This window comes from Oryctolagus cuniculus, chromosome 1, assembly GCF_964237555.1.
Source record: "Oryctolagus cuniculus chromosome 1, mOryCun1.1, whole genome shotgun sequence".
Classification (NCBI taxonomy): domain Eukaryota; kingdom Metazoa; phylum Chordata; class Mammalia; order Lagomorpha; family Leporidae; genus Oryctolagus; species Oryctolagus cuniculus.
The window spans coordinates 233660948-233684409 of NC_091432.1; the positions used below are offsets into that span (position 1 = coordinate 233660948).

The 23462-nt window shown below is 48.5% G+C and overlaps 1 protein-coding gene and 1 long non-coding RNA gene across 10 annotated transcripts in view; one reads left to right on the top strand and one right to left on the bottom strand.

Annotated features, from left to right (window-relative positions):
- Positions 1–108: 108 nt before the first annotated feature.
- Positions 109–1129, bottom strand: LOC138845427 (uncharacterized). Its single transcript, XR_011382634.1, has 2 exons — positions 992–1129; positions 109–325 (listed from the first exon to the last, which is right to left on the bottom strand). It is a non-coding gene; the product is annotated as an uncharacterized lncRNA (long non-coding RNA).
- A 166-nt stretch (positions 1130–1295) lies between these two features.
- NUP214 (nucleoporin 214) overlaps positions 1296–23462 on the top strand; it is a 108047-nt gene continuing 85880 nt past the window's right edge. For 5 of the 9 annotated variants that reach the window (XM_008249052.4, XM_008249054.4, XM_008249053.4 and 2 more), the window contains exons 1-11: positions 1296–1428; positions 5003–5198; positions 5788–5939; positions 8463–8661; positions 9299–9369; positions 11170–11233; positions 11691–11794; positions 15345–15451; positions 16010–16076; positions 19137–19263; positions 21610–21771. In XM_008249052.4, the coding sequence (XP_008247274.1) occupies positions 1384–1428; positions 5003–5198; positions 5788–5939; positions 8463–8661; positions 9299–9369; positions 11170–11233; positions 11691–11794; positions 15345–15451; positions 16010–16076; positions 19137–19263; positions 21610–21771 (1294 nt within the window). In that variant the 5' untranslated portion in view covers positions 1296–1383. Of the gene's footprint in view, positions 1429–5002; positions 5199–5787; positions 5940–8462; positions 8662–9298; positions 9370–11169; positions 11234–11690; positions 11795–15344; positions 15452–16009; positions 16077–19136; positions 19264–19288; positions 19473–21609; positions 21772–23462 lie in introns of those variants that run through there. The other 4 variants (XM_008249056.4, XM_070058156.1, XM_070058166.1 and 1 more) reach the window with 2 other exon arrangements.

The window sequence follows — 23462 nt, forward strand, 5'->3', positions numbered from 1 at the left end:
GTGGCCGGACAGGCCCTGCCTGGGTCCCACCTACGGACAATTCCACAACAAATGGTTCCGGGGACGACTGGGCTGCGTTGCCAGCGCATCCAGACACAACCCGAATTCTTTTTTTCTTTTTTAAATATTTACTTATTTATCTGAGTTACACAGAGAGAGGAGAGGCAGAGAGAGAGGTCTTCTATCCGATGGTTCACTCCCCAATTGTCCACAACGGCTTGAGCTACGCCGATCAGAAGCCAGGAGCCTCCTCTGGTCCTCCCCGTGGGTTCAGGGGCACAAGCACTTTGTCTTCCACTGCTCTTCCAAGCACATTAACAGGAAGCTGGATCGGAAGTGGAACAGCCGGGACTCGAACCAGCGCCGCAGGCGGTGGCTTTACCGGCTATGCCGCAGCCCAGGCCCCAACAACCCGAATTCTCATCCTGCCTCCGCCACTCTGTGATGACACTGGTAACTCTGTGCTTCTCTCTCGTCATCCATCAAGTGACGACAATACCCCTGGGGGACTGGCGGCCAGGGCGGGTTAAGGCCAGCATCCCGCACCCAGGGTCCGGCTCGGAGTCCCGGACGCAGCTCCCCGCTAATGCGCCCGGCCAGCGGCGGAAGGTGGCCCGAACGCTTGGGCCCCCGCACCCACGAGCGGGACGCGGATGGAGTCAGGTTCCTGCTCCCGGCCTTGGCCAGGGGTTGTGGCCACCTGGAGCGTGACCCAGCCGAGGGGAGATGTCTCGCGCTGCTACTCTGCGTCTCAGCTAATTTATTTAAAAGGGGAGCGCACCCAGCGTTTTGCGCAAAGGCGGCGCACATTCCTTAGTGACCCAAAGTGGCGAAGAGAACGGCTCCGGCTCTAGCACCCGTTACCCTTGGGTGACCTCTAACCTCCCTCTCCGCCCTAGGGTCTCGAGGGGCAGGGCCGCCCCACACCCACTTTCTGCGCCTACTGCCCCGCCCCCTTGAAAACGCAAGGAAGCTACTACTAGCCACCCACATGTAAAAGTTCCTCCGAGACCTCACGGGAACAAAAGCGCATGGCGCTCAGACGCCCCGCTAACCAGACGCTACCACCAAGAAGCCCGCGCAAACCGCGAACGCCGGGCGCACCCAGAGCGCAGGCGCGCGGATCCTCATGCCCCACCCCCTTTTGAGTCGACCAATGAGGGGCGGCGTCCGGGCGAGCGCGCGACTTCAGGCGATCCCGCGGCCTTCCTCGACCGCATCGCGAACCGGGACGTGAGACGGCAGCAAAGCGCGCCGGAAGTGCGTCATCTGCTGCGCGCCGCTGGCGCGGAGGGAAGGAAATTGGCTTCGGAGCCGCCTGGGCTCTGTGGGGAAGGCCGCGGGCGGCAGCTGCAGCTTTGTAGACAAGCTGAGGGCGTCACGATGGGAGACGAGATGGATGCCATGATTCCCGAGCGGGAGATGAAGGTCAGAAACTGGCCGGGGCCGCCCTCCTTGCCTTAGTCCCGGCGTTGCCTCCGCGGCCCTAGCCCAGAACGGCGAGGCTCGGATGCCGGCTACCCCGCCTCCTGCGTGAGCAGCTGACCGCGTTCCGAGTTCTCGGCGCGCCCACGAGCGCTCTGCTGTGCGGTCGGCCTGATGGCCCCTCCGGGCGCGGTTCCGCCGTGCCGTGTCGGTCTTGTGCAGCTGCTTCTGTGGCGGTGACTTTATTGAGCGCTTGCTGTGTGCCGGGCACCGTGGTAATCTCCAGTAGTTAGGGTACAGGAGCAGGTCGAGGCTGGGGGAGTGATGTTCCCGAAGGCCCAGGGTAGCGCGGGGTCAGGTGGCCAGGGCCTGCCTGCCGTAGAGCCGGGGGACATCGTCCTAGGGAGTGCGCTCGGAGGACTGAAACCAGCCTGAAGTCTGGGCACTGAGGGGCGGGCCGAGTGGTCCGAGCGATGGGAGCCCCCCAGGAACAGCTCTCAGCGTGGCGCACCCCGCAGTTTCCACGTGCGTCCTGACAGAACGAGGATACAGAGCGCGAGCTACGGGTATTTCAGACAGCCGAGGGGGAGCAAGTAGCAGGAAGCTTTTAGCCCTGTGAACAGCAAGTCCCTGGAATGCACTTAGGGGAGAGAGAGTCTTCCATCCGCCGGTTCACTCCCCACATGGCCGCAGTGGCCGGAGCTGCGCCGATCCGGAGCCAGGAGCTTCCTCCAGGTCTCCCACGTGGGTGCAGGGGCCCAAGGACGTGGGCATCCTCCACTGCTTTCCCAGGCCACAGCAGAGAGCTGGGTGGGAAGTGGAGCAGCGGGGACTTGAACCGGCGCCCGTACGGGATGCCGGCGCTGCAGGCGGCTGCTTTACCCCAGGTTTGGCCCCGACTGTTTTCTTATTTCGCTCACACTAATGAACATCGTAGCACCACAGCTGGGACGGTTCTGCATCTCGGGGTTCTGTTTGTTTTTGCTGCACTGAAATTGAGCCTGCTGCAGTACAATGATGGATATGATTTCGTTTTCCCTGAGTTGGTTCTCGTTTTGAACTCTCCTGTGCTCCTGATCCTGACCCACTACGCACATGTCACCGAGACCCAAAGAGGTACTGGAGATGATCCAGTTGAGAATTACTGGGCCGGCGCTGCGGCACAGCGGGTGAAGCAGCCGCCTGCAGTGCCGGCATCCCACATGGGCGCTGGTTCAAGTCCCGGCTGCTCCAGCTCCCATCCAGCTCCCTGTTAATGTGCTTGGAAAGTCTCGGAGGGTGGCCCAAGGCCTTGGGCCCCTCCCTCCCCTGTGGGAGATCTGGAAGAAGCTCCTGGCTCCTGGCTTCAGCCTGGCCCAGCCTTGACTGTTGCGGCCATCTGGAGAGTGAACCAGTGGATGGAAGACCTCTCTCTGTCTCTCAGTGTCTATCCTGTCTAACTGCCTTTTGAATAAATGAAAGAAAAAAAAAAACAAAGATAAGAATTACAAAAAAGACTGAAAAACTTACTCTCCTGTATGAAACCATAATACAGGCTTACCTGGAAAACTGAATTTTTGCTACTGTAAATCAGTTGGGATTAAAAGTATGAGGGTCTCCAGAAATTTCATGAAAAACAGTTATGAAAAAACTGCATGGATTTTGAAATTTCTTTTGGACTAAAATCTTTTAGTTCTTTTTTCCATGAACTTTGTGAAGTCCTCATATTTGCCTTCTAGCAAATATGTATAAACATCAAACTTAGTCTGTGGGCTGTGTTAAGAATCCTGTATGAAACAACACTAGGAATCTAGTGTGGGGCTGGCGCTGTGGCACAGCAGTAAAGCCACTGCATGTGAAGCCAGCATCCCATATGGGCGCCAGTTCATGTCCCGGCTGCTCCATTTCCTATCCAGCTCCCTGCTATGGCCTGGGAAAAACAGGAAGATGGCCCAAGTCCTTGGGCCCCTGCACCCACCTGGGAGACTGGAAGAAGCTCCTGGCTCCTGGCTTAGGCCTGGCCCAGCCCTGGCTGTTGTAGCCGTCTGGGGAGTGAACCAGCAGATGGAAGACCTCGCTTTTTCTGTCACGCCTTCTCTCTAACTCTGACTTTAAAACAAACAAATAAACAAATCTTAAAAAAAAGAATCTAATGTAGAAGAACGAAGCCCAGGAAAACTCTTTGGCTTTCATATTTTTGGGAACACCAGCGCAGAGTGGATTCGCATTTTTTTTTCCCCCGTTTTGTGTGTTTAATGACACCTGGCCGTGCGCTTCTGCAGTGGGGACAGCTGCTCCCCTGCCGCTTCTTGGTCTCAGATTCTCCTCATACTTGCTGAGCTGGCGGTGCACGGCGCGTGTCCAGGGGTCGCAGGTCCAGGGGCTCCTACTTGCCCTTGTGGAATTTCCTGAGGTTCTTCTGGGTGTGGTTCATGACGGTGAGAACACGGGGATGGCTTTGGAGAGCTTGGACGCCGCGCACCTGTCACTTTGGTGACCTGCGGGTCCTCCGCTGTTTCAGCAGTGTCGCCTTCTTGCCTCGAAGGTCCCGAGCCTTGATCTCGGCCGTGACTGCACAAGCCCCACCCCTGCCGCTGCTCTCAGGGAAAGAGGAAGAGAAGGGCTGACCTCCGCAACTGCTTCCGGGTGGCCCTCATTCTTTTCTCTAAACTCTGACCTGAAGATAGGTTTAGAGTTGAAGAAAAGATAGCCTGTGTGTAGCACATCTGACCTTAGTGATGGGTAAACTTTTCCCAAGATACAGTGCACACAAAGGTTGTCGTTCAGAACCCTGATGAATGCAGGGAAGACAAGGTGAGGTGGGAGTTAGCTGATCAGGGGAGGCGTTCGGGCCAGTAGCCTCTAAAAGCTCCAAGGTATTAGGGAGCGTGAAAATGGATGGCAGAGACGGCAGGGTTGGTAGGACTGGCAGAGGCAGTGAGCCCTTATGGAGGGAGGCAGAGTCGTGAGGGGACGCTGCAGCTTTGGCTGGATTGAGTTGTGCCTGGTCTTGGCAGTCTGTGTTAGGGGATTTGGACTCCTGTTTCAGGTATTTCACAGCATCTAGCTTCTGCTTTAAGGTCATGAACACCAGGAGATTCACCGTGTCCTTTTTCCACGATGGAATTTTGTTGAACATTTGTAAGAGTAAGCCAGCTCTGGGGTTTGGTCTTCTTCCTGCAGTTTTCTCAGTGTGCATTGCTGACTACTGCCCTGGAAGTTAGCACTGCAGTGTAGCTGGTGATGCTCTCAGTATTTAGCAATAATTGGTTAGCACGCTGTTGGGTTATGAGACTGTCCATGCCATGAAATAGGACAAGGTTATGGCGTAGGTCGTGTGGTGATTCAGACAATAATACGAACTCAGAAAAGGAGATCAGTGTCAGCTGGATTAGTCAAAGGATGCTTTGTGGAAGGTGTTTTTTCTTTCATTTATTTTGTTCAAGTTAATGAAAACATTTTAAAAACAACTGAGATGGCTCTTGGCCTTTGCAATATACGTTTCTGGTGTACTGAAATTGAGTCTAAGAAAATAACAACTGACATGATTTAACTTCCTGTTTACCCTGAATTGGTCTTGTTTTGACCCTTTCAACAGGATTTTCAGTTCAGAGCCCTGAGAAAGGTGAGGATCTTTGATTCTCCCGAGGAGCTGCCCAAGGAGCGCTCGAGTCTGCTTGCCGTGTCCAACAAGTACGGTTTGGTCTTTGCTGGCGGAGCCAGTGGGTTGCAAGTTTTCCCTACTAAAAATCTTCTTATTCAAAATAAACTTGGAGATGATCCCAATAAAATAGGTAAGTTCTCTGACTTATGTTACGTCGTCAGGAGGGGGGTGTGGTGATGTACTGCTGTGTGTTCTTCCCAGGAATAATATGAAGATTAGCACTGCTGTTGAGCCTACAGTTGGCTCCCAGGAGGAAGCTCTGGGTGGGGTGCGCAGGCCTTGTGGTTCGGTCCTTTGTATGTCTGTGTCAGTGAGCGTCCTCTGAGCGCAGGAGGAAGAACTTAGCATTAGGCCGTGCTTTTATTTTTGCTTACTTCAACTAGGTTTCTGGCTCCAGGAAAAGGGTTTTATCACCTGGGTTTCTCCTTGGCACAGTACCATGCAAACACCTGGGAATGTGTGCTATGTGGAACATTGTTGCACAAATGTTTTCCACAAGGTTAGAAGCCAAAGTTAGACTCCCAAGGTCGTATGAGGAGGAGTCCTTGGATACTTACAGCATCATCATGTATCTATTTAAGAAAGTTATGATTATCTTCCTAACTAGGTTTTGGGGTATATGTGTAGATGCAAAAATTGTTTCACATTGACTTGGATAAAGGCGTTGTGCTTCTATGCTTAGAGCGTGTTTTCTGCATTGTCTTTTTCTGTTTCCATAGTTGATAAGGTCCAAAGCTTGCTAGTTCCTATGAAATTTCCAATCCATCACTTGGCCCTGAGCTGTGATAACCTCACTCTCTCCGTGTGCATGATGTCCAGTGAATATGGTTCCATTATCACTTTTTTTGACGTCCGCACGTTCTCAAATGAGGTAAGCCGCCAGCAAGCTGGAGTGTCGAAGTGGGGAGCTGAGGTTTCCCGACCTGGAATTAACGATGAGAGGTTTCTTGGGTTGATGCCTGCAGTTGTTTTTCAAGACTAAAATATGGATTTAAAAAGTGTGTATTATTTAGTTACAATTTTAATTTTCTTTAAAAGGCGAAATGTTCACCACAGCTGGGGCTGGGCCATGCCAGAACCAGGAGGCAGGAACTCGGTGTGGGTCTTCCACGTGGGTCAGGGCCCTAAGCACTGGAGCCTTCACCCCTGCTGCCCGTGATGCACGTTAGCGTGGAGCTGGCACTGCAGCCCAGGCACTCCGATAGGGCTGCACCTTTCCAAGGAGCAGGTTTTTTTTTTTTTTTTTTTTTTTTTTTAATATTTATTTGTTTGAAAGGCAGAGTTACAGAGGCAGAGAGAGAGAGAGGTCTTCCGTCTGCTGGTTCACTCCCGAAATGACCGCCATGACTGGAGCTGAGCCGGTTCGAAGCCAGGAGCCAGGAGCCTCTTCCAGGTCTCCCACATGGGTGCAGGGGCCCAAGGACTTGGGCCATCTTCTACTGCTCTACTGCTTTCCCAGGCCATAGCAGAGAGCTGGAACAGAAGTGGAGCAGCCAGGATGCGAACTGGCGCCCATATGGGATGCTGACACTGCAGGTGGCATTTTTACCTGCTACGCCACAGTGCTGGCCCCTCCAAAGAGCATCTTACCCACTGTGCCAAATGCTTACTTCAGTCCTTTTTTTACTTTTTTTTTTTTTTGACAGGCAGAGTGGATAGTGAGAGAGAGAGAGACAGAGAGAAAGGTCTTCCTTTGCCATTGGTTCACCCTCCAGTGGCTGCTGCGGCCGGCGCACCGCGCTGATCTGAAGCCAGGAGCCAGGTGCTTATCCTGGTCTCCCTTGGGGTGCAGGGCCCAAGCACTTGGGCCATCCTCCACTGCATTCCCGGGCCACAGCAGAGAGCTGGCCTGGAAGAGGGGCAACCGGGATAGAATCTGGTGCCCCGACCGGGACTAGAACCCGGTGTGCTGGCGCCGCAAGGCGGAGGATTAGCCTAGTGAGCTGCGGCGCCAGCCTTCAGTCCTTTTTAAAAAAGGTTTATTTCATTTATTTGAAAGACAGAGTTACAGAGAGACAGAGGCAGAAAGAGAGAGATGTCTTTCATCTACTGGTTCACTCCCCAAATGATCGCAATGGCCAGAGCTGAGCTGATCTGAAGCCAGGAGCTTCTTCTAGGTCTCCCACATGGGTACAGGGGCCCAAGCACTTGGGCCATCTTCTACTGCTTTCCCAGGGCATAGCAGAGAGCTGGATCAGAAGTGGAACAGCCGGGACTTGAACTGGCGTCCATATGGGATGCTGGTGCTGCAGGCTGCAGCTTTAACCTGCTGCGCCATAGCGCTGGCCCCACTTAGAAGACAGAAAGGGCTTCTAGAAATTATTTCATACACCACTTGCGCAAGGCAATGCTGTTTCTCATTGACACATGAGACAGCCAGCCCGAGAGGCTAGGGTGGCCTGCCCAAGGCCATAAAATTAATGGATAATGTCAGAAGTTCCCACGTCTTGGGTCTAACAGAGAATGTTAAAAGTTGTTACATTGTGGGACTGTGGTCTCCTAAGGCAGTTTAAGAATAACAGTCAGTAATGGTGAGTGTTTATACTCTGTGCCAGGCACTGTGCTACCTTATATGCCTCGTCCATGTTCATTCCTGCCTGTCTTACGTAGTAGGTACCGGTATCTTCATTTTACCCATGGAGAAGTGGACTACGAAGAGTTTAAGTAGCCATCCCAGGTCCCGGCGCTGTGAAAGAGCAGAGCCAAGGGCTGGGCATCGGGGCGGAGGCTGTGAAGCCTGTATCCCACGTCAGTGCCTGGTTTGAGATCTGGCTCCCTGTATCCCACGTCAGTGCCTGGTTTGAGATCTGGCTCCCTGTATCCCACGTCAGTGCCTGGTTTGAGATCTGGCTCCCTGTATCCCGCGTCAGTGCCTGGTTTGAGATCTGGCTCTGCTTCTGATTGTGGCCTTGTGCTCCCTGGAGGCAGCAGGCAACATAGTGAGTGCCCGGGTCCTCCTGCCACCCACGTGGGCAGTACCTAGATTGGATTCTAGTCTCCTGGATTTGGCTTGGCCTGGTCCTAGCTGTTGTGGGTATTTGGGGAGTAGGCTAACAGATAGAGAATCTCTCTGTTGGTCTCTTTGCCTTTCAAATAAATTTAAAAAATTAAAAAGTAAAAGCAAAGCCAAGATTTTAATGTAGTGTCTGCTATTTATTGATTATTTTGCTTTTGTGTATTTCCCTACTGGGAGTCCCTGGGAATGACTAAAAATCATTGACTGCTGGTTTCAAAGTCCTATTGAAATTGTTTTATTGTTGTGTGGAACCAAATCTTTTCCATGGTTATGGAGAAAAGTGAACTATGGTTTGAGAAAAGTTACATATTCAGTAATTTCTTTGAATATTAAATGTCTCTATTAATTTATTTTGTTTTTGTGCATTTGTTTTAAAAGGCTAAGCAACAGAAGCGCCCATTTGCCTATCACAAGCTCTTGAAAGATGCAGGAGGTATGGTGATCGATATGAAGTGGAACCCCACGGTCCCCTCCATGGTGGCCGTTTGTTTGGCCGATGGCAGCATCGCTGTCCTACAAGTCACAGACACAGTGAAAGTGTGTGCAACTCTGCCTTCCACAGCAGCAGTAACGTGTGGTGGGTAATAAAGCCTTTCACTCTGTAACGTATAGTCGTGATAATCTATTTAAAAATTAATTTCTGGAAGTAAAAATGGGCGGTTTTTGTTTTTTGTGGTTCTCCTGGGTGGTAATGCAAAGTGTTCTTTATTTCTGTAGTTAATGGCCTTTCAGGCAAACAGCATACAGGATTTCACTGGAATGTGCTTGGGCCTTCTGGGGAGAGAAATATTTTGGTACAGCTGGTTTAGAACTGTGTTTTCGAGAATAGCTGTCTATGGACTTAAAAAGGTCATACAGTGCAAGTCATGTGTGCTTTTGGGGGAAGAGCATTAGAAATAACAAATAGGAGCAGGAGAATGGTTTTTAGTATTTGAAAACCTTTTCCTCTCGTCTTAATGACTGTGGAGTTTCTGTACTTGGAGGTTTTCTGGGCAATTTTCTAAAGAAAAAGCATTTTTAGCTTTCAGTTGCCCAATGAAAAGTCATAGTTGGTTTGTGTCATTAAAATGTTTACATTTTTCTCCTTGCTGAGTGAGGATGAGCCTAAAGGCTTCGTGGGCTGGCAGGGACAAGGGCTGAGGTGCTGTCGTGGGTGGGTCTGTGTGGCGCCCTGCTTCCTTCAGTTCCTGATCGGCAGTGTTCTTCTTGCTCAGTGTGCTGGAGCCCCAAAGGAAAACAGCTGGCCGTGGGGAAACAGAATGGAACTGTGGTCCAGCACCTTCCTGTGAGTTCTCGCCTGGCTTCAGAGCTTGTCTTACTGAAGTGACTCACTGTTGGGGGAGGTTAGGAGTGTCTTTGTGGTATTTTTTTTTCCTGTTAAAAAGTGAGTACTCATTTTAACAAACGTGTCAGTGAGTGAAGATGGGACTCGCACCTGTTCCCTAGTCCTTGTAGAGACGTCCACCATGTTCTGTTCTGGTAACCTTTGAGATTTTTCTAGATGATTATACAAATAGTCTATCTGTAAAGTATTATTTTTGTTTTGCTTTTTTGGTAAAATGTGATCATACCCTACACTCTGGTCTCCCACTTCATATTTCCAATTCATTTGATAAAAACAGCTTCTGGGGAAAGAGTATAGAGAGCTGTTACCGTGCTGTAGACTTGCACCAGGTGGAAGCGTGGAGTTTGTCTTTTAGCTGAATCCAGGGTAAGGGTTCAGCACTTCTAGCAGAGGAGGATTACTGCTGTTGCCTGTGCACGCTGTCATCCTTGCCCTGCGGCTGTCTTGAGACAGTATTCACACTGACTCCTAGAGACCTCGCGCACGCCTGTGCAAGCCTGGACACAACGGAGGGGCTTACGGGGGTGCTCAAGACTGCTCTCTGGGGGATGTATAGGAGACGAATATGGGGATACAGATTTGAGGTGAAGGTTTGTTTTTTACTTCTTACTGCCTAAAGCTGTTAATGAGAAATTAATTTGGTACCTGTTCTTTGGCGGGGCCTCTTAACCTATAAATAGGTAACATGCATGGTTTACTTTTATTGCTTTGTTTGTTTGCCTTTTTTTTTTTTTTCAAGATTTTATCTATTAATTTGAGAGGTAGAGTTGGAGAGAGAGGGACAGACAGAAAGGTCTTCCATCCACTGGTTAACTCCCTAAATGGCCTTAGTGACTGGAGCTGCACCGATTTGAAGCCAGGAGCCAGGGGCTTCTTCTGGGTCTCCACGTGGGTACAGGGGCCCAGGCACTTGGCCCATTCTCTGCTGCTTTCTCAGGCCCTAAGCAGAGAGCTGGATCGGAAGAAGAGCAGCTAGGACAGAAACCGGTGCCTGTGTGGGATGCCAGCCCCACAGGCAGAGTGCCACAGTGCCAGCCCCTGTTTGCCCTTACACTGGCCTTACTATAGTAGAGTCTATTTTCCAACTCAGTGAGTATAGAGACACTTGATTCTCTCTTGTGGATGTGTGGCAGTCACTGTGTGGTTGTAGCTCAGCTGATCTCTTCCTTTGTTGATAGTCATGTGCAACAGTGCTGGTGGCTTTGCTGCTGCGAGTGACGCTGCCTTGAACATCCTCATTACCCAAATTTGAACATACTTGCGTATTTCTGTAGAAAAGAACTCAAGTTAAAGACTTACTTATTTATTTGAAAGGCAGAATGATGAGAAAGAATTGAGAGCTAGAGAAGTGAGAAACTTCTCAAATGTTTGCTGGTCCAAGGGAGAGCCAGGAGCCAGGAGCTCTGTCCAGGTCTCCCATGTGGGTGTCAGGGACCTAAGTACTTGGGCCGTCATCTGTTGCCTCCCAGGTGCATGAACAGGGAAGTGTAGAGTTAGCTGGGACTTGGACCAGTACTCTGATGTGAGATGCGGGCATCCTAAGCAGTAGCGTAACCCACCCACTGTGTGACAGCCATCCCAGAATGGGGTTCCAGGAGGAGACAGAGCTTTTGTCTTTGTTCAGTCTCCAGGCTAGGGAGAGCAAACAGGTGACTCTCAGGTGAACACATCGGATTTCACAGAGTTTTGTTAGTTTGGAAATGGTTAAATTTGACACTTTCCTTTCTAAACTTCTTTCAGACTTTGCAGGAAAAAAAAGTCATTCCGTGCCCTCCGTTTTATGAGTCAGATCATCCTGTCAGAGGTAACACTCCTTTTCTTACTGGGCGGACTGTGTCTGTAACAGAAGTTGCAGATCATTCGGTGTGCCTGCATACTGCGCAGGGGTGTAGGTGACACCCCATGAGTCACTGCGTTGTCCCTGCTATTGCAGTGAGCGTAGTGATAGCCATCTGGGGGACGTCTAATGGGAAATGACACAGAAGGGTCCTGACTTATTATTAGAATTCTTAATTATCCCTGGTTATCAGGAAAAAACTACCACTTTGGATGTGTTTGGGCTTTGTTCTGTGAATCTATGAGCTGTATTTAGTCAGTGAAATTTAGACCTTTGGTAAAATAGTTCTCTGGTTTTCTTATTCATAATATGTTAAATTATAGTATACAGTGGCGTGGCTATTCCGAGTAAAAGATGCTTTTTGCTGGTTTCTGGTTGCTGTGGGTCGACTCCCCGTGGATTCAGCTCTCGACGTGTCTTTCAGTTCTGGATGTGCTGTGGATCGGCACCTATGTCTTCACAATAGTGTACGCGGCCGCAGATGGGACCCTGGAGACGTCTCCCGACGTGGTGATGGCTCTGCTACCGGTAGGTGTGGGAAGGACTTTTTTTTTTTCTTAAAGATTGTCTTGTTTATTTGAAAGAACGACAGAACATTCTTTTATCTGCTGGTCACTCCCCAGGTGTCTGCAGTAAAGCAGACGCTGAGAATCAAGCACTATCTCTGGGTTTCCCGTGTGGGTGCAGGAACCCAAGTCCTTGGGCCGTCACCTGCTGCCCTCCAGACACGTTAGCAGGAAGCACAGAGCAGTGGGACTCCGACCAGGAGCTTTGATAAAGGGTGTGTGTTCCACGTGGTGGCTTGACCTGCTGCACCGTGGTGCCTGCTCCAGGAATGTCTTTGCTTTTCCAGTTAGAGAAATCCAGTGAAGCTGCAGGCTTAGATTTCAGGTTCCTTGTGTGTTGGCAGTGGTGATGCAGCTTCAAGTGTGCGGTGTTAGTGCTACCTGGAGACCAAAATTATGGGCACTCACAGCATGTTCTGCTGTTTGAGATTAAAAAGTCAAAACTTGTGCTGCCGTGTTCAGCCTCGTGGTTAAGACACTCATGTCCCATGTTAGAGTGCCAGGGTTCCATTCCTGACTAGCTCCGGATTCCAGCGTCCCACCCATACAGACCCTGAGAGACTGCATCGTGATGGCTGAAGTAACTGGGTTTCTACCACCCTTGTAGGAGACCTGGGATTGCATTCCCAGCTCCTGACTTTGGCTTTGGCCCAGCCCTGACTGTTGTGGGCATTTGGGGGGTATACAAGTACATGGGAACACTCTGTTTCTCAGTCTCTTAAATAGAAATTACTTAATTGAAAAACTTGCTGTTTTCTAAGCTGTAAACTGTAAAATCATAAACAGATTTTAGAAAGGCGAAAAGGCTTGCTTTTTAAAATTATGTATTCATCAAATATTTATTGAATGCCTGTAGTGCGTTCTGTTTTAAGACTTTTATTTGAAGGGCACAGTTAGAGACAGAGAGAGAAATCTTCCATCTGCTGGTTCACTTCCCAAAAGGCTGCAATGGCTGGAGGTGGGCCAATCCAAAGCCAGGAGCCAGGAGCTTTTTCCAGGTCTCCACATGGGTGGCAGGAGCCCAAGCACTGGGCTATCCTCCCCTGCTTTCCCAGGCCATTAGCAGAGAGCTGGATCAGAAGTGGGGCAGCCGGGACTTGAACTAGCACCCATAAGGGATGCGGCCCTGCTCTGCTCCGCGATGGTGCCGACCTCCAGGCACTGCTTTAAAGCTGAGAATATAGAGGTGACCAAGGCAGACATTTTGCATTTACAGATCTTAACCTTCTAACGAATGTGACAGTCATTAGTCAGTGTAGGATCATCCACAGGGAGGAAGATGGAGAAAGTAAAGCAGTGGGGGACAGCTGGTGACTGGGGTGGTCAGGGCCGGCCTCTCTGAGGAGGAGCCACATGGAGGAAGGGAGTGAGTCATCCTGAAGACAGAGGAAGAATGTTAGTAACATCTACTCTTGGCAGGTTACAGTAACACTTTCCGAAGCGAATGAGGCAGAGCTATGTTTCTCAGTCAGAGTTAGCTTTCAGAGTCTAGGAAAGCATTTTGAAATAAAGTGTATTTAAAAAATCATTTTTAATTCTATTGCTCAGGAATAACTGTTGATATTTTAGTAGACAAATTTACAGATTTTTTAAAAATTTATCTTATTTATTTGAAAGTTACAGAGAGGCAGGGAGAGGGGGAGAGAGAGAGAGAGAGGTCTTCCATCCGCTGGTTCACTCACGAGATGGCTGCAGCAGCCGGAGCTGTGCTGATCCGAAGCCAGGAGCTTCTTCCAGGTCTCCCACATGGATTCAGGGGCCCAAGGATTTGGGCCATCTTCTACTGCTTTTCCAGGCCATAGCAGAGAGCTGGATCAGAAGAGGAGCAGCTGTAACTAGAACTGGTGCCCTTATGGGATGCTGGCACTGCAGGTCAGGGCTTTAACCTGCTATGCCACAGCGCCGGCCCCCAAATTTCCAGATTTTTAGAATGCATAAATGACCAAGTCAAAGAAAGTGAGAGTTGGCATTAGGTGCCGTCTTTCAACCTGTTTTACTTAGTAAAATGCAATCATCTTTCTGTGTCAATAAATGAAATTGTGTGTAGCTGTTTGGATAGGAAAGTGTTCAGCTTTCTCTACTGATTTATATTTTATATTCAGATTGTTTTCAGTTTTCTCCCGTTTTAAAGACTTTTTTTTTATTAATATTTATTTATTTGAAAGGCGGAATGACAGATCTTCCGTCCACTGACTTACTTCCCAAATGGCCGTGACAGCTGGGGCTGCAGCAGGCTGAAGCCAGGAGCCCAGGACTGCGTGCAGTGTGTGGCGGGGGCTTCAGTACATGAGCCATCGTCTGCTGCTTTCCCAGATGCCATAGCAGGAAGCTGGATCAGAAGCAGAGCAGCTGAGATTTGAGCTGTTGCCTCCGTGTGGAGTGCTGGTGTGAAGCTGTGACTTAACCTGCTGTGCCACAGCACCAGTTTCCATTTTAAAGAATTCCGTGATACAATCTTTTATGTACATTTTATGTGATTACATTTACTTTGTAGGATAAATGCCTAAAAATGAAATTGCTTGGTCAAGGGATATATGCTGTTTTTTAGATGGGCTTTTGAATCGCTGCCAAAATAGCTTTTAGGAAAGTTGTGTGAGTTTATATTCCTACCACCAGTGGGACTACCCAGCATGGGTAGTCTGTGCAGTGGTGAAATTTTGATCCTTGCTGGTCTGATGTGTGAACAAGGGGTCATATTTCTATTAATTCTTTTGAGCTCTTGTTAAGGTTGACTTTAAAAAAATATATTTACTGGGGCTGGCACTGTGGCATACCATAGGTTGCAGTACCAGCATGCCAAATGGGCACTGGTTCAAGTCCTGGCTGTTCCACTTCCAGTCCAGTTCCCTGGTAATGCACCTGGAAAAGCAGTGGAAAATGGCCCAACTCTGGGTTAGCTCCCCAATGCCTACAATCTGCACCCACATGGGAGACCTGGAAGAAGCTCCTGGCTCCTAACTTTGGATCTGTTCAGCTCTGGCCATTGTGGCCATTTGGGGAGTGAACCAGTGGATGGAAGGAAGATCTCTTTCTGTCTTTCCCTCTTCCTCTGTAACCATGCCTTTCAAATAAATAAAAATAGAGCTTTTATACACACACACACACACACATTTACTGAGATGCCTCACTTGAGAATACTATTAGAATGTTCTTATTCTTGGGAATAGTAACACTCCTGGCATTTTTATCGACTTCTTATGTTCCTTGTGATGGTCCAGAAGCTTTGGATGTGTCATTCCTTTCACGCGCCCTGCGGCCTTTAGAGAGGCTTGGAAGCCTCTTAGACATACAGGAAAGCTGAGTAATCTGAGTTTGAATTCTGTCCGGTTGATGACCAGTGTTTGTACTCCTTATATTGCTCAGTGCCTTATACCATGCCTCTACATGTGGACTTAGATTTTGAGTGAATTTTCTCATGGAACTTCAGTGGTTTTCTCTTGGTGAGATGTTTGCCAATAGGATTAGAGACGAATTGCACATGAGGTTTTTTCCCCTCACACTGTTCATTGTAGAAAAAGGAAGAAAAGCACCCTGAGATATTTGTGAACTTCATGGAGCCCTGCTATGGCAGCTGCACGGAGAGACAGCATCACTACTACCTCAGTCACGTGGAGGAATGGTGAGTGCAGGCACCTGCAGTCACCCTGCTCTGCGTCCGTAAAGCAGGAAGCTGGAGACCAGGGTGCCCTGGACATAGTCCCTGCTGCTTGATGATGTCGGATGCTTCCCTGATCTTGAGTTACGTAATTTAGATTGAATGTATACTAATCTTAGGAATTCAGTTTTCTCAATGACCCTAATGATGTGTTATGAAAACACTGATATTTAAGGAATGTGTTACGTTTCCTTCTGAGAGCAAAGTGTCCCTTTGAGCGGTAGATCCCTGAAGCTTTTGGTCTTCTAGCTAAGCTGCTCTGCTTTGGGCTGAACTCTGTGTCTTTCCGTTGTCTTCCTGGTGGTAGGCAGTGGGCTGATTATTCAGGGCTCTATCACATGGGCTGAAAAGCTGAGCTTTACAAGATGTAGACTCTCCCCCACCTTTCTTCAGCCAGGTAAAACACCGTACCCTCTCCTTACATGGGGAGATGGAGTTCTCCCAGATGCTACCATGGACCCAGGTCAGATTGGAAGTATCACTGTACTTTAATTTAATGGTTTTCTGATTTTATTCCTCAAGGGATTTAGTGTTGGCAGCATCTGCGGCTTCAACAGAAGTTAGTATCCTTGCTCGACAAAGTGATCAGGTAAATTTTCTTTTAAAGATTTATTTGTTTATTTGAAAGGCAGAGTTACAGAAAGGCAGGGAAGAGAGACAGAGAGGTTTTCCAACCTCTGGTTCACTCCCCAAATGGCCGCAACAGCTGGGGCTGTGTCAGGCTGAAGCCAGGAGCCAGGAGCTGCTTCTGGGTCTACCATGTTGGTGCAGGGGCCCAAGGACTTGGGCCATCTTCTGCTTTCCCAGGCAAGAGCAGAGAGCTGGATCAGAAGTGAAATAGCCAGGACTCGAATCTGCGCCCATATGGGGTGCCAGCACTGCAGGCTTTGGCTTTACCTTCTCCACCATAGTGCTGGCCCCTCTTTTCTTAGTTTGAAAAACAGAGAGACGAAAGAGAGAGAGGTCTTCCAACTCTTGGTTAGCTCCCCAAATGCCTACAACAGCTAGGAACGAGCCAGGTCAAAGCCAGGAACCTGAAGTCAGTCTGGGTCTCCCCTGAGTGACAGGTATGAGCTATCACCTGCTGCTTCCCAGGTGTGCATTAGTGGGGAAGCTGGATCCGAAGTGGAGGAGCAAGGATTGAACTGGACCCTGAGATGCTGTTCTGGTGTCCTGCGCAGCAATTTCACCACTGCACCGACTCCCACCCCAAATTTTACCCTTGTCATTTTTTGTGTGACATTTTTCTGAGAAATATTTTTAAGGGAGTTAACTTTGTGGTTACAATTTAGAACCTAAAAGATCACATCTCTTTTAGTGGGTTTTAGGATGAGAACAAAACTTAAACCACAAAGTGCCTTAAACCAAGTGGCATGAATGTTGTGTTGGAGAAACACAGGTGTTAGATTCCGTAGTTTCTTCATTGTCGTAAACAGCCCTTTGACTCTTCAGGATCCACCTGCTGTGTGGAGACGCTGTGTGGTCAACCTCTAATCAGAGCATACCTGCATAGATGGAAGGGTTTCTTTGCCTTGTTCTGTTCCACTGTGTGGAGACGCTGTGTAGTCAACCTCTAATCAGAATGTACCTGCGTAGATGGAAGGGTTTGTTTTTGCCTTGTTCTGTTGCACTATTTTTATTTTCTTCCTATTTCTCAAAGCTGCACCTTTTGTACAATTTACTATAATCCATCCTTGATGATGGAATAAAAATAAGTAGATCCTATCAAATTGTGATTCATCAGAAGTAACTCTTTTGGAAGAGTGGTAGTTGGGACTTGAACCAGGCCTTCTGATTAGATTGGATGCTGGTGTCCCAAACGGCGGCTGAATCCGCTGCACCATATCTCCCCACCTGCGTCATCACTGAAGAATCATCGCTTCCTCACTGGTGATTGGCAGCTGAGGACTGAGCTCACAGGCGGCCTCAGACCGCCCCTCCTTTACAGTAGAGGTAGAGCGCTGTGTTGTCATTTTCGGTTGCTTCATTTTGTGACTTGGGATTTTTTTTTTTTTTTAGATTTATTTATTTTGAAAGAGTTAGAGAGAGGAGAGAGAGAGATCTTTAATCCACTGGTTCACTCCCCAGATGGCTGCAATGGCCAGTGCTAGACAGGCCAAAGTTAGAAGCTTTATCTGGGTCTCTGGCAGGGACCCTAACACTTGGGAATCTTCCGCGGCTTTCTCTAGACCTCTAATGGAGAGCAGGATTGGAAGTGGAGCACCTGGCACACAAACCAGCAGCCATATGGGATGCCAGATGTCACAGGCAGTGGCGTTGCCCACTACTCCACAGTGCTGGCCCCTAACCTTTATTTCTGATAGCTCTTTTTAAATTTTTTTAAAGATTTATTTATTTATTTGAAAGTCAGAGTTACACAGAGAAAGAAAGGCAGAGAGAGAGAGAGAGAGAGGTCTTCCATCTGTTGGTTCACTCCCCAATTGGCCACAATGGCCTGAGCTGCACCAATACAAAGCCAGGACCCAGGAGCTTCTTCCAGGCCCCCAATGTAAGTGCAGAGGCAAAAGGACTTGGGCCATCTTCTACTGCTTTCCCAGGCCATAGCAGAGAGCTGGATTGGAAGTGGAGCGGCCAGGACACGAACTAGCGCCCATATGGGATGCTGGCACTGCAGGCAGCGGCTTTACCCACTACACCACAGCACCTGCCCCTCTGATAGCTGTTGATAATCTGCTTTGTGAGATGAATATTTAGCGACCCCATTCTTGTTGTTTGTGCCTTTCTGTCTGTCATCACCTGTGTCTCCTCGTTTTTTTCCCCCCTCTCTGGAGTGTGTCTTGCAATACTGAAACTGCATTCTGTCTTTTAATGGTTAATTTGTCTAAATGTTACTTTGTAATGTTGAGATGAGTATTATTGGCATTGACAGGCCTGTTGTTTATGCCATAGCTCAGTCCTGTGGCATGATTAGATTCTCTTTCCTGGACAGCTTTTTGTTTCCTTGTTTAGTTACGTCAGCATGATCCATGCCGCCCAATTCTGATCAATACTGAAAGATAGACAGAATGTTAGTGATTTTTAAAAACCAGGAGTTATTTGTTGAAAGGGCACAGGCCATTCAAGCAGCTTCAATAAAAGGGGAGTTTACAGGAAAGACTTATGGTTGTCCAGTCAGCCTGGAGCAAGAAGATTGACAGTCTGAGGAACCGGGAAGATAGGAACTCGGGTTATTTTCTCTCTACGGATGGATGGTGAACTCAGGGTTTCTGGCCAGCTTTTTAGACTTCTCTGTGCAAGACCCTGAAGCTGCCGGTCCCCTTCCAGAATTTCTAGGAGCAGGTGTTCACTGGCTCCATGCACCTGCTGGATTTGCGCCCCATAGTCACCAGTCTACCGAGCTGAGGTGGGAGCTACTTCAGAAAGTGTTCCTGGTAGTGGTTATTTATTGACATGACAGGGACTCTGGACACCAGAAATAGATAAGTGGATGTGACAAATGAACCTTTTGCTTGCTGGAGTAGTCACAGCTTTTAGACCATCCTCTTAGATTTCAGAGCCTCCCAGCCAACACCTAAGAGCTGAACCAAATGAAATGTCTTTTATTCTTTTCTGCTATTTGAATAATGCTGGGAGGAACCAATGCAGAGCTCTAACCAACATGGCACTTTTTTCTCTTTTTTCCCCGTAGATTAATTGGGAGTCTTGGCTGTTGGAGGATTCTAGTCGAGCTGAACTGCCCGTAACAGACAAGAGTGATGACTCCCTGCCAGTGGGAGTTGCCATAGATTATACAAACCAAGTGGAAATCACCGTCAGTAAGTGTAGCCTGGTGCTTAGTGCTGACAGTCTTCCTGCCAGGGATGCGTAACACTGGAAGGCCGGCTGTACATGTTCAGCAGGAGCTCTTCCACTGAGTGCCTTTGACTTCCGCCTGACCATTCCTTCTCGAAGAGGTGCATTGTGAGGACAGTGAGCCAGTTGGAATGGATGCTCATTAATGAAACCAAGGCCAGAAATACCATGTGTATGTGCACACGTGTCTGTGTGTCTGTGCATATTTTATTTTTTAAAAGATGTATTTATTGGGGCCAGCGCTGTGGCATAGTGGGTAAAGCCGCCCTCTGCAGTGTCAGCATCCCTTATGGGCGCTGGTTCAATTCCCAGCTACTCCACTTTTTTTTTTTTAAGACTTATTTATTTATTTATTTGAAAGTCAGAGTTACAAAGAGAGAGAAGGAGAGGCAGAGAGAGAGAAAGAGAGGTATTCCACCATCTGGTTCACTCCCCAGTGAACTCCCAGATCACAATGGCCAGAGCTGTGCCAATCCGAAACCAGGAACTTCTTCTGGGTCTCTCACGTGGGTGCAGGGGCCCAAGGACTTGGGCCATCTTGTACTGCCTTCCTAGGCCATAGCAGAGAGCTGGATTGGAAGTGGAGCAGCAGCTGGGACTCGAACCGGCGCCCATATGGGAAGCTGGCACTGCAGGTGGCTTTCCGTGCTACACCACAGCGCTGGCCCCTGCTCTACTTTTTTTTTTTTTTTTAAGATTTATTTATTCATTTGAAAGTCAGAGTTACACAGAGAGAAAGAGAGGCAGAGAGAGAGAAGTCTTCCATCCTCTGGTTCACTCCCCAATTGGCTGCAATGGCTAAAGCTGAACTGATCTGAAGCCAGGAAATGGAGCACCCGGGATTTAAATCGACATCCATAGGGGATGCGGCACTACAGGCAGGGGCTTTACCCAGTATGCCACAGTGCCTGCCCCCCTTGCTCCACTTCTGATTTAGCTCTCTGCTATGGCCTGGGAAAGCAGTACAAGATGGCCCAAGTGTTTGGGCCCCTGAGCCTGCTTGGGAGACCTGGAGGAAGCTCCTGGCTCCTGGCTCCTGGCTTCGGATTGGCACAGCTCTGGCTGTTGGGCCATTTGGGGAATGAACCAGTGGATGAAATACTTCTCTCTATCTGCCTCTGCCTCTCTCTAACTCTTCCTTTCAAATACATAAATAAATAAATCTTTAAGAAAAAAGTTGTGTTGTTTATTTGAAAAGCAGTTACAGAGAGGCAGAGAAAGAGAATTCTTCCATCCACTGGTTCACTCCCCAGATGGCAGCAGTGGCTGGAGCTGGGTCAATCTGTAGCCAGGATTCAGGAGCTTCTTCCGGGTCTCCCACGTGGGTACAGGGGCCCAAGGACTTGGGCCATCCTCTAGTGCTTTCCCAGGCCGTAGCAGAGAGCTGGATCGGAAGTGGATCAGCTGGGCCTAGAACTGGCACCTATGTGGGATGCCAGCACTGCAGGCAGTGTCTTTACCTGCTATGCCACAGTGGCGGCTCCCTGTGCATACTTTAGAATCTGATTGAAAATTGGAACGTTGGGACTTGTTAGCTTAGTTTCTTTGCCCATTTTGGTTTCCAAGTGACCCTTCAAGGAGCAGTATCCTAATCCCATACAGTGTATCAATACGGGGTCTGAAGCCAAGGACTAGAATATGGAGACCTCAGAGGTGTTCACGGCTTCCACATGGACCTGGTGTGTGCTCTGAATATATCTTCTCCCTGTGGGAGCCTCCAGGCTGTGGAACTGAAAAGTGCAGCAGCAGAGAGGAATCTTTGCTCTCGCGTGCTTTGGTTTAGACGTGTCCGGTCAGGCACCATGGCGTTCCCTGTACTTTCCCTGCTTAGGCAGGAATATTTGGTCTCATGAGCTCCTTTGCTCTGGTTCTGGAAGCCTCAGTTCATAAAATGCACGTCTCTAATGCAATTGTGAATGCATTGAAGCAGTCTGACTTGATGCTACATGAAGTAGTGTAGTCCTACTGCGCGCTTTCCAAAGTGCAGTCTTATTTCTGGTGAGCCAGGCCCTTCCAAGGGCTCTAGTCGGGCAAGTGCCGGCCCTTTGTCTGGAGCGCGGAGGAGCTGTGGGACTGAGGGTGTCTGTGTGGGGCCCAGCAGGACGGTGGTGATCTGATAGTGCCAGTGGCTCTTGTTACATAGCAGTGCATGAAAGGCGGTTGGGAGCTGAATCAGAAGCAGCTGACCTGAGCAGCGATTGAGATGGGTCCCTAAAGCCCCCTTCTTGTTCAGGGCAGTCACTCCCTTCCGGGCTCAGGCCCTCACATTGACTTGGCTCTTTTATCGCCTTTGTTTTCTGTTTTAACAGATGATGAAAAGACTCTTCCTCCTGCTCCAGTTCTCATGTTACTTTCAACAGATGGTGTGCTTTGTCCATTCTATATGATCAATCAAAATCCTGGGGTTAGGTCCCTCATCAAGACACCAGAGAGGCTCTCATTAGAAGGAGAACGACAGCCCAAAGCACCAGGTAAGTATCTGTGCCCACTTTGTCCAAAAGAGAGTGCTGTGAGGGCTCATCCGGGAAGATTTCCAGGGGTGGGAACGCTGTAGGACACACAGTGCCTCTCTGCAGCTGGCAGTCCCAGTAAGCTGCAGCGGATCCTTGCCTTCAGGTACTCCAGGTTTACTCTCCACCATTTACTTATTGTAGAGAAAAAGGAAGATTGGCTGGATTGATCCTTTCAGGTTATTTAGCACCGGTATGTTGTGAGACTCTGTGGTCTACAAGAGGGTCTTCAAAAAGTTCATGGAAAAAGTGCAGTATGAAAAAACTACGTGGATTTCAAAATTTTTCCATCAAAATAAACATCTTTTATTTCCACTTCTGTGAACTTACTGAGATATTTTTCATATGATCTGAGTCATTTAAATGTGTTAATTGGGGGTGGTGGTTAAATAAATGATTGTACATTCATGTAATTAAATGCCATGTAAATACTAAAAATGTTACATTTATTGACATGGAGAGAGTGGAATATATCATGAAAAAGTGCTATATCCTATAGACACAAAATACTTGAAAAATAGATACTAAAATCTCAATAATAGTTTTTTTCTGACAGCATGGGAATTTTCTTTTGTTTATATTTCATTTGTTTTAGATATTTTATTCTCCCTCTTTAAAAAACAATATGCTTACTAGAGAAAAAATGGAAAAATACAAAAATTCATTTAAAGCCCATCTATAATCAACAAGAGCCATAGTCAGCATTTTGGTACATACACTTACATATATATACCTGTGGGGCTAGCATTGTGGCGCAGTGGGTTAAAGCCCCGGCCTGCAGTGCTGGCATCCCACTATGGGTGCTAGTTTGCATCTCGGCTGCTACACTTTTGATCCAGCTTCCTGCTCATGTGCCTGGGAAAGCAGCAGAGGATGACCCAAGTCCTTGAGCCCTTAAACCCATGTGGGAAACCTGGAAGAAGATCCTGGCTCCTGGCTTCAGATCGGCTCAGTTCCGGCCATTACAGCCATTTGGGGAGTGAATCAGCAGATGGAAGACCTCTTTCTCTCTACCTCTCTCTCTAACTCTATCTTTCAAATAACTAAAATAAGTTTTTTTTGAAAAAGTAAATGTATGCCTGTGTAAGAAGAACTATAAAGCCTTTTTTTGTTTGTTTTTTAATGGAAAGGCAGAGTTACAGAGAGAGGAGAGACAGAGAGGTCTTTTTCTGCTGGTTCATTCCCCAAATGGCCACAGCAGCCAGGGCTGGGCCAGGTAGAAACCAGGAGCCCAGAGCTTCCTCTGGGTCTCCCACATAGGTGCCTAGGGACTTAAGCCATCCTCCGCTGCTTTCCCAGGCTATCATTAGAAAGCTGGATTGGAAGCGGAGTAGCTGGGTTTCAAACCAGCACCCATATGGGATGCCAGCTTAACCTCCTATACCACAATGCTGGCCCTAAGGCATACAGCCTTTTTTTTTTTTTTTTTTTTAAACAGATTTATTTATTTATTTGAAAGGTAGATTTACAGAGAGGCAGAGAGAGAGGTCTTCCATCTGCTGGTTCACTCCCCAGATGGACACAATGGCCAGAGCTGTGCCGATCTGAAGCCGAGAGCCAGGAGCTTCTTCCAGGCTTCTTCCAGGTCTCTCATGTGGGTGTGGGGACCCAAAGACCTGGGCCATCTTCTACTGCTTTGCCAGGCCACAGCA